Below are 15,896 nucleotides of genomic sequence, written 5' to 3' on the forward strand. Positions count from 1 at the left end.
GTGAGAGAGAGACCCAACCGCCTGGTCAGGTGGGCACTCCTGTGGCTGCAGAGCGGAGGAGACCACCAACACTGCCCACCCCTGCCCACATCCCTGGCCCAAGAGGAAACTGTATAAGGCCTCTGGGCTCCCGTGGGGGAGGGCCCAGGAGCGGCAGGACCCCTGCTTGAGACACCGCCGGAACCTGAAGGAAACAGACCGGATAAACAGTTCTCTGCACCCAAATCCCGTGGGAGGGAGAGCTAAACCTTCAGAGAGGCAGACAAGCCTGGGAAACCAGAAGAGACTGCTCTCTGTACATACATCTCGGACGCCAGAGGAAAAAGCCAAAGACCATCTGGAACCCTGGTGCACTGAAGCTCCCGGAAGGGGCGGCACAGGTCTTCCTGGTTGCTGCCGCTGCAGAGAGCCCATGGGCAGCACCCCACGAGCGAACTTGAGCCTCAGGACCACAGGTAAGACCAAATTTTCTGCTGCAAGAAAGCTGCCTGGTGAGCTTGGGACACACGGAAGCAGAATTTCTCTAGGACTGGGCACGTCCTGTGTTTACCGGAAGTCCCACACCCGCGGATCCCGGCCCGCAGCAGCTCTCTGCTCCCAGACCCCGTGGGAAAGAGACCTCACCGCCTGGTCAGGTGGGCACTCCTGAGGCTGCATAAGCTCCTGGAAGGGGCAGCACAGGTCTTCCTGGTTGCTGCCGCCGCAAAGAGCCCGTGGGCAGCACCCCGCGAGCGAACTTGAGCCTTGGGACCACAGGTAAGACCAACTTTTCTGCTGCAAGAAAGCTGCCTGGTGAACTCAAGACACAGGCCCACAGGAACAGCTGAAGACCTGTAGAGAGGAAAAACTACACGCCCGAAAGCAGAACACTCTGTCCCCAGAACTGACTGAAAGAGAGGAAAACAGGTCTACAGCACTCCTGACACACAGGCTTATAGGACAGTCTAGCCACTGTCAGAAATAGCAGAACAAAGTAACACTAGAGATAATCTGATGGCAAGAGGCAAGCGCAGGAACCCAAGCAACAGAAACCAAGACTACATGGCATCATCGGAGCCCAATTCTCACACCAAAACAAACATGGAATATCCAAACACACCAGAAAAGCAAGATCTAGTTTCAAAATCATATTTGATCATGATGCTGGAGGACTTCAAGAAAGACGTGAAGAGCTCCCTTAGGGAAACACAGGAAAACATTAATAAACAAGTAGAAGCCTACAGAGAGGAATCGCAAAAATCCCTGAAAGAATCACAAAAATCCCTGAAAGAATTCCAGGAAAACACAATCAAACAGTTGAAGGAATTAAAAATGGAAATAGAAGCAATCAAGAAAGAACACATGGAAACAACCCTGGATATAGAAAACCAAAAGAAGAGACAAGGAGTTGTAGATACAAGCTTCACCAACAGAATACAAGAGATGGAAGAGAGAATCTCAGGAGCAGAAGATTCCATAGAAATCATTGACTCAACTGTCAAAGATAATGTAAAGCGGAAAAAGCTACTGGTCCAAAACATACAGGAAATCCAGGACTCAATGAGAAGATCAAACCTAAGGATAATAGGTATAGAAGAGAATGAAGACTCCCAGCTCAAAGGACCAGTAAATATCTTCAACAAAATCATAGAAGAAAACTTCCCTAACCTAAAAAAAGAGATACCCATAGGCATACAAGAAGCCTACAGAACTCCAAATAGATTGGACCAGAAAAGAAACACCTCCCGTCACATAATTGTCAAAACACCAAACGCACAAAATAAAGAAAGAATATTAAAAGCAGTAAGGGAAAAAGGTCAAGTAACATATAAAGGGAGACCTATCAGAATCACACCAGACTTCTCACCAGAAACTATGAAGGCCAGAAGATCCTGGACAGATGTCATACAGACCCTAAGAGAACACAAATGCCAGCCCAGGTTACTGTATCCTGCAAAACTCTCAATTAACATAGATGGAGAAACCAAGATATTCCATGACAAAACCAAATTTACACAATATCTTTCTACAAATCCAGCACTACAAAGGATAATAAAGGGTAAAGCCCAACATAAGGAGGCAAGCCATACCCTAGAAGAAGCAAGAAACTAATCGTCTTGGCAACAAAACAAAGAGAATGAAAGCACACAAACATAACCTCACATCCAAATATGAATATAAAGGGAAACAATAATCACTATTCCTTAATATCTCTCAATATCAATGGCCTCAACTCCCCAATAAAAATACATAGATTAACAAACTGGATACACAACGAGGACCCTGCATTCTGCTGCCGACAGGAAACACACCTCAGAGACAAAGACAGACACTACCTCAGAGTGAAAGGCTGGAAAACAAATTTCCAAGCAAATGGTCAGAAGAAGCAAGCTGGAGTAGCCATTCTAATATCAAATAAAATCAATTTCCAACTAAAAGTCATCAAAAAAGATAAGGAAGGACACTTCATATTCATCAAAGGAAAAATCCACCAAGATGAACTCTCAATCCTAAATATCTATGCCCCAAATACAAGGGCACCTACATACGTAAAAGAAACCTTACTAAAGCTCAAAACACACATTGCACCTCACACAATAATAGTGGGAGATTTCAACACCCCACTCTCATCAATGGACAGATCATGGAAACAGAAATTAAACAGTGATGTCGACAGACTAAGAGAAGTCATGAGCCAAATGGACTTAAGGGATATTTATAGAACATTCTATCCTAAAGCAAAAGGATATACCTTCTTCTCAGCTCCTCATGGTACTTTCTCCAAAATTGACCATATAATTGGTCAAAAAATGGGCCTCAACAGGTACAGAAAGATAGAAATAATCCCATGCGTGCTATCGGACCACCACGGCCTAAAACTGGTCTTCAATAACAATAAGGGAAGAATGCCCACATATACGTGGAAATTGAACAATGCTCTCCTCAATGATAACCTGGTCAAGGAAGAAATAAAGAAAGAAATTAAAAACTTTTTAGAATTTAATGAAAATGAAGGTACAACATACCCAAACTTATGGGACACAATGAAAGCTGTGCTAAGAGGAAAACTCATAGCGCTGAGTGCCTGCAGAAAGAAACAGGAAAGAGCATATGTCAGCAGCTTGACAGCACACCTAAAAGCTCTAGAACAAAAAGAAGAAAATACACCCAGGAGGAGTAGAAGGCAGGAAATAATCAAACTCAGAGGTGAAATCAACCAAGTAGAAACAAAAAGGACCACAGAAAGAATCAACAGAACCAAAAGTTGGTTCTTTGAGAAAATCAACAAGATAGATAAACCCTTAGCCAGACTAACGAGAGGACACAGAGAGTGTGTCCAAATTAACAAAATCAGAAATGAAAAGGGAGACATAACTACAGATTCAGAGGAAATTCAAAAAATCATCAGATCTTACTATAAAAACCTATATTCAACAAAACTTGAAAATCTTCAGGAAATGGACAATTTCCTAGACAGATACCAGGTATCGAAGTTAAATCAGGAACAGATAAACCAGTTAAACAACCCCATAACTTCCTAAGGAAATAGAAGCAGTCATTAAAGGTCTCCCAACCAAAAAGAGCCCAGGTCCAGACGGGTTTAGTGCAGAATTCTATCAAACCTTCATAGAAGACCTCATACCAATATTATCCAAACTATTCCACAAAATTGAAACAGATGGAGCACTACCGAATTCCTTCTACGAAGCCACAATTACTCTTATACCTAAACCACACAAAGACACAACAAAGAAAGAGAACTTCAGACCAATTTCCCTTATGAATATCGACGCAAAAATACTCAACAAAATTCTGGCAAACTGAATTCAAGAGCACATCAAAACAATCATCCACCATGATCAAGTAGGCTTCATCCCAGGCATGCAGGGATGGTTTAATATATGGAAAACCACCAACGTGATCCATTATATAAACAAACTGAAAGAACAGAACCACATGATCATTTCATTAGATGCTGAGAAAGCATTTCACAAAATTCAACACCCCTTCATGATAAAAGTCCTGGAAAGAATAGGATTTCAAGGCCCATACCTAAACATAGTAAAAGCCATATACAGCAAACCAGTTGCTAACATTAAACTAAATGGAGAGAAACTTGAAGCAATCCCACTAAAATCAGGGACTAGACAAGGCTGCCCACTCTCTCCCTACTTATTCAATATAGTTCTTGAAGTTCTAGCCAGAGCAATCAGACAACAAAAGGATGTCAAGGGGATACAGATCGGAAAAGAAGAGGTCAAAATATCACTATTTGCAGATGATATGATAGTATATTTAAGTGATCCCAAAAGTTCCACCAGAGAACTACTAAAGCTGATAAACAACTTCAGCAAAGTGGCTGGGTATAAAATTTACTCAAATAAATCAGTTGCCTTCCTCTATACAAAAGAGAAACAAGCCGAGAAAGAAATTAGGGAAACGACACCCTTCATAATAGACCCAAATAATATAAAGTACCTCGGTGTGACTTTAACCAAGCAAGTAAAAGATCTGTACAATAAGAACTTCAAGACACTGAGGAAAGAAATTGAAGAAGACCTCAGAAGATGGAAAGATCTCCCATGCTCATGGATTGGCAGGATTAATATAGTAAAAATGGCCATTTTACCAAAAGCAATCTACAGATTCAATGCAATCCCCATCAAAATACCAATCCAATTCTTCAAAGAGTTAGACAGAACAATTTGCAAATTCATCTGGAATAACCAAAAACCCAGGATAGCTAAAGCTATCCTCAACAATAAAAGGACTTCAGGGGGAATCACTATCCCTGAACTCAAGCAGTATTACAGAGCAATAGTGATAAAAACTGCATGGCATTGGTACAGAGACAGACAGATAGACCAATGGAATAGAATTGAAGACCCAGAAATGAACCCACACACCTATGGTCACTTGATTTTTGACAAAGGAGCCAAAACCATCCAATGGAAAAAAGATAGCATTTTCAGCAAATGGTGCTGGTTCAACTAGAGGTCAACATGTAGAAGAATGCAGATCGATCCATGCTTATCACCCTGTACAAAGCTTAAGTCCAAGTGGATCAAGGACCTCCACATCAAACCAGACACACTCAAACTAATAGAAGAAAACTAGGGAAGCATCTGGAACACATGGGCACTGGAAAAAATTTCCTGAACAAAACACCAATGGCTTACGCTCTAAGATCAAGAATTGACAAATGGGATCTCATAAAACTGCAAAGCTTCTGTAAGGCAAAGTACACTGTGGTTAGGACAAAAACGGCAACCAACAGATTGGGAAAATATCTTTACCAACCCTACAACAGATAGAGGCCTTATATCCAAAATATACAAAGAACTCAAGAAGTTAGACCGCAGGGAGACAAATAACCCTATTAAAAAATGGGGTTCAGAGCTAAACAAAGAATTCACAGCTGAGGAATGCCGAATTGCTGAGAAACACCTAAAGAAATGTTCAACATCTTTAGTCATAAGCGAAATGCAAATCAAAACAACCCTGAGATTTCACCTCACACCAGTGAGAATGGCTAAGATCAAAAACTCAGGTGACAGCAGATGCTGGCGAGGATGTGGAGAAAGAGGAACACTCCTCCATTGTTGGTGGGATTGCAGACTGGTACAACCATTCTGGAAATCAGTCTGGAGGTTCCTCAGAAAATTGGACATTGAACTGCCTGAGGATCCAGCTATACCTCTCTTGGGCATATACCCAAAAGATGCCTCAACATATAAAAGAGACACGTGCTCCACTATGTTCATCGCAGCCTTATTTATAATAGCCAGAAACTGGAAAGAACCCAGATGCCCTTCAACAGAGGAATGGATACAGAAAATGTGGTACATCTACACAATGGAATATTACTCAGCTATCAAAAACGAGTTTATGAAATTCGTAGGCAAATGGTTGGAACTGGAAAATATCATCCTGAGTGAGCTAACCCAATCACAGAAAGACATACATGGTATGCACTCATTGATAAGTGGCTATTAGCCCAAATGCTTGAATTACCCTAGATCCCTAGAACAAACGAAACTCAAGACGGATGATCAAAATGTGAATGCTTCACTCCTTCTTTAAATGAGGAAAAAGAATACCCTTGGCAGGGAACGGAGAGGCAAAGATTAAAACAGAGACTGAAGGAACACCCATTCAGCGCCTGCCCCACATGTGGCCCATACATATACAGCCACCCAATTAGACAAGATGGATGAAGCAAAGAAGTGCAGACCGACAGGAGCCGGATGTAGATCGCTCCTGAGAGACACAGCCAGAATACAGCAAATACAGAGGTGAATGCCAGCAGCAAACCACTGAACTGAGAATAGGTCCCCCATTAAAGGAATCAGAGAAAGAACTGGAAGAGCTTGAAGGGGCTCGAGTCCCCATATGTACAACAATGCCAACCAACCAGAGCTTCCAGGGACTAAGCCACTACCTAAAGACTATACATGGACTGACCCTGGACTCTGACCCCATAGGTAGCAATGAATATCCTAGTAAGAGCACCAGTGGAAGGGGAAGCCCTGGGTCCTGCTAAGACTGAACCCCCAGTAAACTAGACTATGGGGGGGAGGGTGGCAATGGGGGGAGGGTTGGGAGGGGAACACCCATAAGGAAGGGGAGGGGGGAGGGGGATGTTTGCCCGGAAACCAGGAAAGGGAATAACACTCGAAATGTATATAAGAAATACTCAAGTTAATAAAAAAAAATTAAAAAAAATATTTTATGGGGCTGGGGATTTAGCTCAGTGGTAGAGCGCTTACCTAGGAAGCGCAAGGCCCTGGGTTCGGTCCCCAGCTCCGAAAAAAAGAACCAAAAAAAAAAAATTTTACGTGTGTGTTTTGCATGCACGGAGTGCATGTATGTATGTGCATCACATGCATGCCTGGTATACACAGAGGTGTTAACAGAGATGTTGTATACAATGAACTGGTGTTATAGACAGTTGTAAACCATCATGTAAGTGGTAGGAATCAAACCTGGGTCCTCTGGAAGAGCAGCCAGGGCTCTTTTTCTTTTCCTTTTAAGATTATCTTTTATTATATGATATCTTCTTTTTTTTTTCTTTCCATTTTGTTCATTTTTGGCAATTTTGCCTTTTTATTTTGTTTGTTGTCTTTAATGTTTTATACTTTTTTTATTATTAATTTTTTCCCTCTATCTTTATTAAATTGGGTATTTCTTATTTACATTTCAACTGTTATTCCCTTTCCTGGTTTCCAGGCCAACATCCCCCTAGCCCTTCCCCCTTCCCATTCTCCCCCATTACCACCCTCCCCCCAACAGTCACGTTCACTGGGGGGTTCAGTCTTGCCAGGACCAAGGGCTTCCCCTTCCACTGGTGCTCTTACTAGGCTATTCATTGCTACCTATGAGGTTGGAGCCCAGGGTCAGTCCATGTATAGTCTTTGGGTAGTAGCTTAGTCCCTGGAAGATCTGGTTGGTTGGCATTGTTGTTCATATGGGGTCTCAAGCCCCTTCAAGCTCTTCCAGTCCTTTCTCTGAATCCTTCAACGGGGGTCCCATTCTCAGTTCAGTGGTTTGCTGCTGGCATTTGCCTATGTATTTGCCATATTCTGCAGCCAGGGCTCTTAACCACCATTTTTCCAGCCCCACGTTTATCTTTTTATTATTATATTTTAATTTTATCTTTCAGAGAATATGTGTTTAATTTTGGTAAGGTCCGATTCATCAATTTTTCTTTTTACGAAAAATTTTCATGTTGCTTGTATTGCTTCCAAGAAACCTTTGCCTTGCCCATGTTTATAGTTCTTGTTCATGTTAAGTCATAACCAATTCTCAGTTTGTCTGTCTGTGTGTGTGTGTGTGTGTGTGTGTGTGTGTATGTGTAGTTGGAGATGAAGGTTTAAGATCATTTTTCTCACAACTGTCCAAATACAACTGGCTGAAAACAGTCTTTTTCCTCCGCTGAATTGCAATGGCATCATCATCACAAGTTAATAGGATTTCTTTATTGGAGGTCTTCCCTTCTATTACGAACATTTGCCAACTGTAACATCCCTACAAATACTGATTTAGCTACATACTACAAATCCAGTATGTCCTGTTTTCTCTCAAGGCATCTTTAAACATTCCTCATTCCTTCAGTGACTTAAGGATTACTTAGAATTCTGATGTTTGATTTACAAGTATCTGACCATTTTCCAAGTCTATTTATTTATTATGAACTCAATTCCGCTATGGGTAGAAAATATACTTACATTTTTTTTTAAGTTTGGTTAAACTTACAGAGACTTGTTTTATAGGTTTGTATATAAACTACTATAAAAATGTTCCACATGCTCTTGGAAAAATATGCATCCTGCCACTCATACTGAGCCACAACGTTGCTTATTATTTGTACCTTGAGTTGATGTCTAGTTGTTCTATCAGTTGCTTTGAGAGAAGTGTTATGAAATCACATTACAATTCTTTTAAATCACAGAAAAATGTATATAGTGTAAACATCACTTTACCCCTTGTTATACAGCTCATACAGTTTAATACATTTCTCACCACTATCCATTCCCATGAAATTTTCATCTTTCTAAATTGAAATTCTGTGTTCATTAAGCAATAACTTTCCATTCTTTTCAAACCATGATCCTTACACTGTCTATATTTACTCTTCATTGTTTTGGTCTTCATGCATTTGTAAGGTTGCATGGGTTTATGTCTTTGTAAGGGTCAGAAGATGACAATGGGTATATTCCTTTATTGCTCTCTACCTAAGTTTTGGAAACCACTGAACTTGGAGTTTGCTGATCTGACCACGCTGGCCACTGCTCCCTAAGGGTTCTCTTGTCTCCAGTTCACCAGTATGGGGTTTACATTATACATCACCATGCCTGCTCTTTGCATAGGTGCTGGGATCTAACTCAGGTCCTCAAGCTTAGACAGCCAGCACTATAATGTCAGAACCATCTCCACAGTTCCAGAGACATTTTCATTGGCATGTCTTCCTAATAAACTAGACCTACTTATAATTATAAAATTCTAGTTTTAGTTTTTCTAGTAATAGCAATTTCTAGTAATAGTAATACTATTTCTAGATACACCCGTTTCTAGTAATAGTAATACTCTTCGCTTGTCTTTCGTTTTTGACCTGACACTGATACAATTCTGCCAACTCCCTCAAAGTTGGAATCTGCATAGTTCTAGTTCTTACCTGTCTTCTTGTCTCAGCTTTTCTTCCTTCCCACACCAAGAAAGTAGCTCAAACTGGCTTAGAACTGCCTATATAGCCCATACTTTAAGAACTTCCTATGCAGCTCATGCTGGCTTCACTCTTGTGGCCCCTTGCTTTGGCCTCCTAAGTTCTGGAATAGGAGGCACAGACCAACACAGCTGGCTTTTGCTTCCATTTGACGATGTGGCTATTGTTACAAACATTTGTGACGAAGACTTTCATGGACGCTTTTCCATTTCTCTTGGGGACATGCTGTTGCAGGAACAGCCAGGCTGTGTCCTTAACTCTGTAAAGAATTCGCTTTCACATCCAGTGTCTGTCTGATGTTAATTCCCTCTACAGCTCACCTGCAGTTACTACCCAGGCAGTGAAGTGGTACTCACTGTGGGCTCAACTTCCATTTCTGTGATGATACTGATTTTCCGACTTGATGCTACCGTGTACGAGGCTCTTTCTGTTTTCCATTCTATTTTTACCATGTTCTTTCATATTAAACACACAGTCATTTTAACATCTGTGTTTTTAAAACTTCTCTTCATGTATGTGTTATTTTCTTCAGACCATCAAGTTGGCACATTATAATTCTAGTTAATATCAACTTTATTGGCGGGGTGGGGGAAGAAGATTATTGCTTCTATATATCCTCATTTCCTCTCATTTTCTTTCTGACACTACCCATTTTTATATTTAAGCTTGGCTTAAGTAAAGCCAAGCTATGTATGATATCATTGGCCCAAAACCTTGGAAATGTGGTGTGATGAGCTCTGGCATCACCTGACAGTGTGGTATACCTCATTACAGCAAAACCACCCAGGGTAGAGAATGTGTGTATGCCCAACCCTCTCTGACTGTCACTTTGAGGGTCTTTTAATAGTGTTCATTTTCTTGCCAATATGTATTACATTTAAATAAAATGAACACGCCATCAACATCCGAGTTGATTTCAGAGAAAGGGCCTGCTGAGCTCTTGCCCGCCACTGTGTCACCTGTGAGGTCACTGAGTTTGCTTCTTTCCATCTGTCTCCCATTAGACAGAATGACTATGGTGGATAGTGTGGTGTAGATAAGACACAGATGAACCCAGCCAGATTCTCTAGCTCTGTTTCAGTTCTACCAATCACGAGGTGATCCTAGCCAGATTGTTCACTCTCTCTCTCTCTCTGTCACCAACCTAGGAAGACAGTATGCAAATCAGAAAACTGCGTCTGCCTCTGCTCTCACCAAATACCTGCTCTAGGGAGAGGATGCAGAAGCCTATGTGGCACTGACCTGGTCTTGAACATCTTCATCACAGAGCTCAAGCTGCATGATACGCTCAAAGGGCCGGAAGAGTGCTTCGTTAAAGTGAAAGTGGGGAGGCTCACTCCAGTCAGTGAGAACCTCGGTCAGGATATCATGGATGAAGGAAACAGCCTTCTGAGACACATGGCGTTCTTTATGGCAGGCAGCCTACAGAAGATAAGAGAGGGCCGAATGCCAACAGGAATTTCAGGCAAGGAGAATATGGCTTCTGGAGCGTACTTCATCATGTGAAGGTAGAAAAAGCAATTTGGTTTACATCCAAACTTCTAAGGCATTTTAGCGTACAGATGATACGTACCGCTGGTCAGATACAACTTCAACGCTACCTTGAGGTTTCTGGAAGAGCAAGGTTCCTATTATTTTTCATGCAGCATGAACATTTTCTTCAGCAGTACAGAGCATGTGACCATCACAACCCATCTGGGACCTGCTCATGGTCATCCCCCTAACATATTAAGATCACGTGTCCCCTAGTACGATGGAGCGGTAGTCAAGTCGTTCCCCACAGTCTGGATCTGTCTGGATCTAATGTTCTGTCTTCCTCACTGGCTCTCAACTTCGACATGGAACTTGCTTTGGCTGGTGGCACAGCCGAGATCATTCCACACATAAAGAGCTGTGATAGGAAGTTCGTGCTCTCACTGTTTGGGGGAATCCCAAGAAGACCATGTGAATGGGTGGGCAAGCCTATATTGGAGTCTACGTAGAGAGAGAACGATGCCCACCCTTCCCAGTTAAAGCTACCAAGAACCAGTTTGCGCTGGCCTTTGTATCAGTGAACTATAGCATGCAAGGAAAACCATGTGGGCTCAGCCAAGCTAGCTGTCTTACTTAGGGTGTCTATTTCTATGTGAAGACACTATGACCAAAAACAACTTGGAGAAAAAAGGGTTTACTCCACTTTGTATTTCTGGGTAATATCTATCAGGGAAGAAACTCAAGCAGGGAAGAAAGAACTGGAGGCAGGGACTGATGCAGAGGCCATGGAAGACTGCTGCTTACTGCCTTGCTTCTTATGGGTTGCTTGGCCTGCTTTATTAATCTTTTTAAAATTTATCTTGCTTATATAAGTACACTGTAGCTGTCTTCAGACACACTAGAAGAAGGCATCAGATCCTATTACAGATGGTGTGAACCACCATGTGGTTACTGGGAATTGAACTCACGACCTCTGGAAGAGAAGTCAGTTCTCTTAACCGCTGAGCCATCCCTCCAGCCCTCAGGCTGTTTTATTATATACCCAGGACCACCAGCCCAAGGTGGCACCACCCACAATGATTTGGGCCCTCCCACATCAGTTGTCAATCAAGAAAATGCTCCATAGGCTTGTGCAAAGGCCAACCTGATGGGGGCATTTTCTTAACTGAGGTTCTTTCTTCCCAAATGGATCTAACGTGGATACAACTAGGCAGCGCAGGGGTCCAGACCAGAGTTACCAGAGCATTTTCTTCAAATTTATGATACTGAAATTATGAACTACACAAATGGCTACTGTTTGTAGCTCCTGGGCTTCAGCATAGCTAATTATAGCATAATACCTAGCTGATACAGTCCTTGGCCTTGACTACATTGATATTTTCTACCTTTCTTCCTTACTAGTCTATCTTCAGGCTAGTAAATTAACTTCTATGAAATGGTCTCTTGTAATCTTTACTGGGGAAGCACTACAGCACACTTATGAACAGTTATCGTTCGTAAATGTGAAAATTGTGTTTCCTGTTACTTAGCTGGGGGGGTGGTTTGAATGAGAAACGATCCCCATAGGTTCAGGTATTTACTTGGATGACTGATCCCCGGCTGGCACACCTTGGGGAGGCAGTACAGCTTTGCTGGAGGAAGGGATCCTAGGGGTGGTCTTCGAGGTTTTATAGCCTCTCCCTACCTCCAGCTGGCTTACTCTGCTTTGTGTATCCCTGAAGACATTATTCTCCCAGCTTCCTGCTCCAGCTATGCTTTCCTCTGCCTCTGTGGGCTCTCTAGGAGCTTAAGTCCAAAGAAACCCTCCCTTCTATTAAGCTGACTGAAATATAGTGTTTTATCACAGTACCAGCAAAGTGCCTAACAGAGGCAGTCGTCATGAGCGGATGGGTCTACCCCAAAACCAATCCTATAAACTGCTTTCCTTCAGACAGCAGAAGGGTGTTAGGATTCACTTATTTTTATGGAGAAAGCCAGGATATGCGGTTCCCCTGCAGTTATCAGAGAAGAGACCCAAGAACCAAGGGTGCTGCCTCAAAGCAAGGAATCGATTTGGGACTCTTTCTTTTAGCTCCGGACTCAAGTTAAGAGCAGAATGTAAAAGAGGCAGCCCTGCAAAGAGATTAGAAGGCCGCGGGCCTCCGGGCTAGGGCTTACACCCCACTTCCAAGCTCACCTCCACCAGGTGTGGGGCCACGAGGCTCCAGCAGCGCATCACGTGGAGCAGGGGCCGCGCTTTGCTCCTCACGATCCTCAGCATGGCGTCCCCCAGGCGGTACAGGTGCAGAGCACTTTTCTGATCCTGGGTAGACTTGACTTCGCCTGCGAGAAGGTGAGATGAGAAGGCCCAAACTTAGGTATAGTTCAATGGACTCCAGCACAAAGAGAAGCTGAAAATCAAGGCAGTGTTCTTGGATAGTGAGACAGTTTGAGATGGCTCATCGAAGAAGGAGAGAGCCTTCTCTCCCCCTCCCCAACCAACCCCCGCTTCCCGCCTTCCACCCGGACATTCCCCTACACTGCATGAGGGAGAAAGGGGTGGTGGTGTCCAGCCTTGGCAGGACCAAGCGCTTCTCCAATTGGTGCCCAACAAGGCCATCCTCTGCTACATATGCAGTTGGAGCCATGGGTCAGTCCATGTATAGTCTTTGGGTAGTGGTTTAGTCCCTGGGAGCTCTGGTTGGTTTGCATTGCTGTTTTTATGGGGTTGTAAGCTCCTTCAGCCCCTTCAATCCTTTCTCTAATTCCTCCAACGGGACCCCATTCTCAGTTCAATGGTTTGCTGCTAGCATTCGCCTCTGTATCTGACAGGCTCTGGCTAAGCCAGGAGAGAGCCTTCTATTCAAAACCAGCAAGGGGGTTCACTCAGCAGGACCAAGACCTCTCCCTGACTCAATACTATGTTCACAGAGGAAAAAGACACGAAGCGGTGGTTTAAACTGTAAGACTGGGGAGTCAGACCTGTTTAGTAGCTGCACTGGAGTGGGCCAAGGATTTCCTTCTAATCCCCAATGATCTCGTGTATTAAAACAAGGGGTAAATATATCTACTTTTAAAATTCCCATGATCAGTACACGAATGTGATGACCCATGCCCATGCTTAGCAGATGAGTATTTTAAACTGTGATAATTATGATCTTTACTGTCATCTATCACACATGGTATTAGCACCAAAGGTTGGGCTATTTCCTCCTCACTTAACAACAGTTTCTTCAAGGAAAAAAAATTACCTGGCATTGTCAGAGAGTAATCAACTGTGTCTGTCACAGAATGGAAAAGCTGGGACTGGGATGCTTTTTTGAGTTGGTAGAGGAACCCTCCCAAGGCTGTTAAGTTCAACTTATCCGTAGCATCATCAAAGAGCCTGGGTATAAATAGACACATGTTATATAGGAACAGTTTGTCAAGGGCATACGGCAGAATACACACGGCAATCTGGTGGATGGAATTAAGAAAAGTGCTGTGACATCACTATTATTAACGTGAATCAGTCGGCACTAACCATGAGGGTTTGGTGCAAAGCATACTTGAAAAAAAAAAAATAAAAGAAAGAGATCTTTGCAGCTTCCAAGGCTAGCCACTGGTGGTAGGCACTCTTAAATCATGTGGCAAGAATGTGAAAGATGACAGATTATTGCTTTGAGATATTCCTGGGCTGTGGGGAGGAGGGTGGGCCGTAAAGATCAGACATTAGGGTCACAGAGCCGCAGTGAGCAGTGAGGTATCTCTATGGTCTACTGGCCAAGCCTGCGGTAATGTCAGTGGTATGGGATGCCACGGGCTGCTCAAGGGACATTGTCTCCAACGGAAATTGAATCCTGAGCCTTTTTGAAGAACTAAACTGAGACACACTAAGTTTGAAGACAGAAATAGTTTAAAATACGAGGCGTGAAAAGATACTACCTATCTTATAAATCCAGTGTTGAGAACAACTAAGCATGCCTAAAGCTTAACAACAAAAGTTCAAGGCCTAGTTTGAAAATGAGCCAAGGATGTGAAAGGACAAAGATCGAAAATGACTGGTGAGACCACGGAAAAGAACTGAAGGTGTCTTTCTGTTTCTGTCTGTAAGTAGGCAGGCATAAATCAAAACCACAAGTCAATGCTTGACACTAGGAGTGCCGTGAGCACTCGAAGATGTTAAGTAGTTCTGACCGTTTTAGTGCGTGAAATAATTTCATATGCAATGAGTATTTTGAAGTATTTTATCAAAATGCCATCCACTGTCATTTGGTATCGGAGGGTCATGCATAATTAAAATTCTGTCATTTCAGGGCTGGATAGATGGCCCAGCAGTTAAGAGCACTGGCTCATGTTTTCAGAGTCCCATGTTCAACTCCCAGCACACGGTTGCTCCTAGCCGTCTGTAGTTCCAGTTCCAGGGGATTCTGGGTAATCTTCTGCTGCCCTCGTGTACATGTGGTACAGAGGCATGCATGTGGGTAAAACATCAGAATACATTTTAAAAAGATTAGAAATGATTTCTGCACATTTAGTGGCTAGGGATGCTGCTCACTTTAGAGTATTTACGTCGCATGCCTGGAGCCAGGGTTCTGGTGCCACATCTCTATAATCTTAGTAATTAGGGATGAAGGCTAAAAGAGCAAGTTCAAGGCCATCCTCAGCTACATAGCAAACTTGGGAGCAGCCTAAGACACGTGAAATTCTATCTCAAAGCAAACAAAACAGAACAAAACCTAAACAACATCAACGACAAAGCAAGAAAGGAAAGGAAAGAAAAACCCCTGGACTTTTATTCTGCTCTTGGATTCTGCCTATAAGGACCGAGAATCGAGAGAGAGAGAGAGAGAAGGGTTGGGGATTTAGCTCAGTGGTAGAGCGCTTGCCTAGGGAGCACAAGGCCCTGGGTTCGGTCCCCAGCTCCGAAAAAAGAAAAAAGAAAAAAAAAGTGAGAGAGAGAGAGAGAGAGAGAGAGAGAGAGAGAGAGAGAGAGAGAGACTGACTTTGAAGCATTTTCTGGTTCTACCATTTTAAAGTGGAATGGCTTGAAGCCAATTAGGTAACTCCACTGACTTGTATTTCCTCCTCTAAGAAAGTTAATAACAGTCATGGTCGGGGTGCCTGGAGTGCTGTCTGGTCTGTGTGAAGTGTCTGGGAAGGTTCTTGATATCATAACCACCAGCTAATGTTAATTTATATTATATTATTGTCTCATTATTATGGCCTGTTCATTGGAGCCTTTGAGAGGTGAGGATGCATT

General features: G+C 42.8%; 1 protein-coding gene across 2 annotated transcripts in view; it reads right to left on the reverse strand.

Annotated features, from left to right (window-relative positions):
* Arfgef3 (ARFGEF family member 3) overlaps window positions 1–15,896 on the reverse strand; it is a 165,169-nt gene that overhangs the window by 36,366 nt on the left and 112,907 nt on the right. For both annotated transcript variants that reach the window (NM_001427849.1, XM_039098805.2), the window contains 3 exons: window positions 13,906–14,039; window positions 12,852–12,997; window positions 10,445–10,624 (listed from right to left, as the gene is read on the reverse strand). In NM_001427849.1, the coding sequence (NP_001414778.1) occupies window positions 10,445–10,624; window positions 12,852–12,997; window positions 13,906–14,039 (460 nt within the window). The remainder of the gene's footprint in view (window positions 1–10,444; window positions 10,625–12,851; window positions 12,998–13,905; window positions 14,040–15,896) is intronic.

This window comes from Rattus norvegicus, chromosome 1, assembly GCF_036323735.1.
Source record: "Rattus norvegicus strain BN/NHsdMcwi chromosome 1, GRCr8, whole genome shotgun sequence".
Taxonomy (NCBI): Eukaryota; Metazoa; Chordata; class Mammalia; order Rodentia; family Muridae; genus Rattus; species Rattus norvegicus.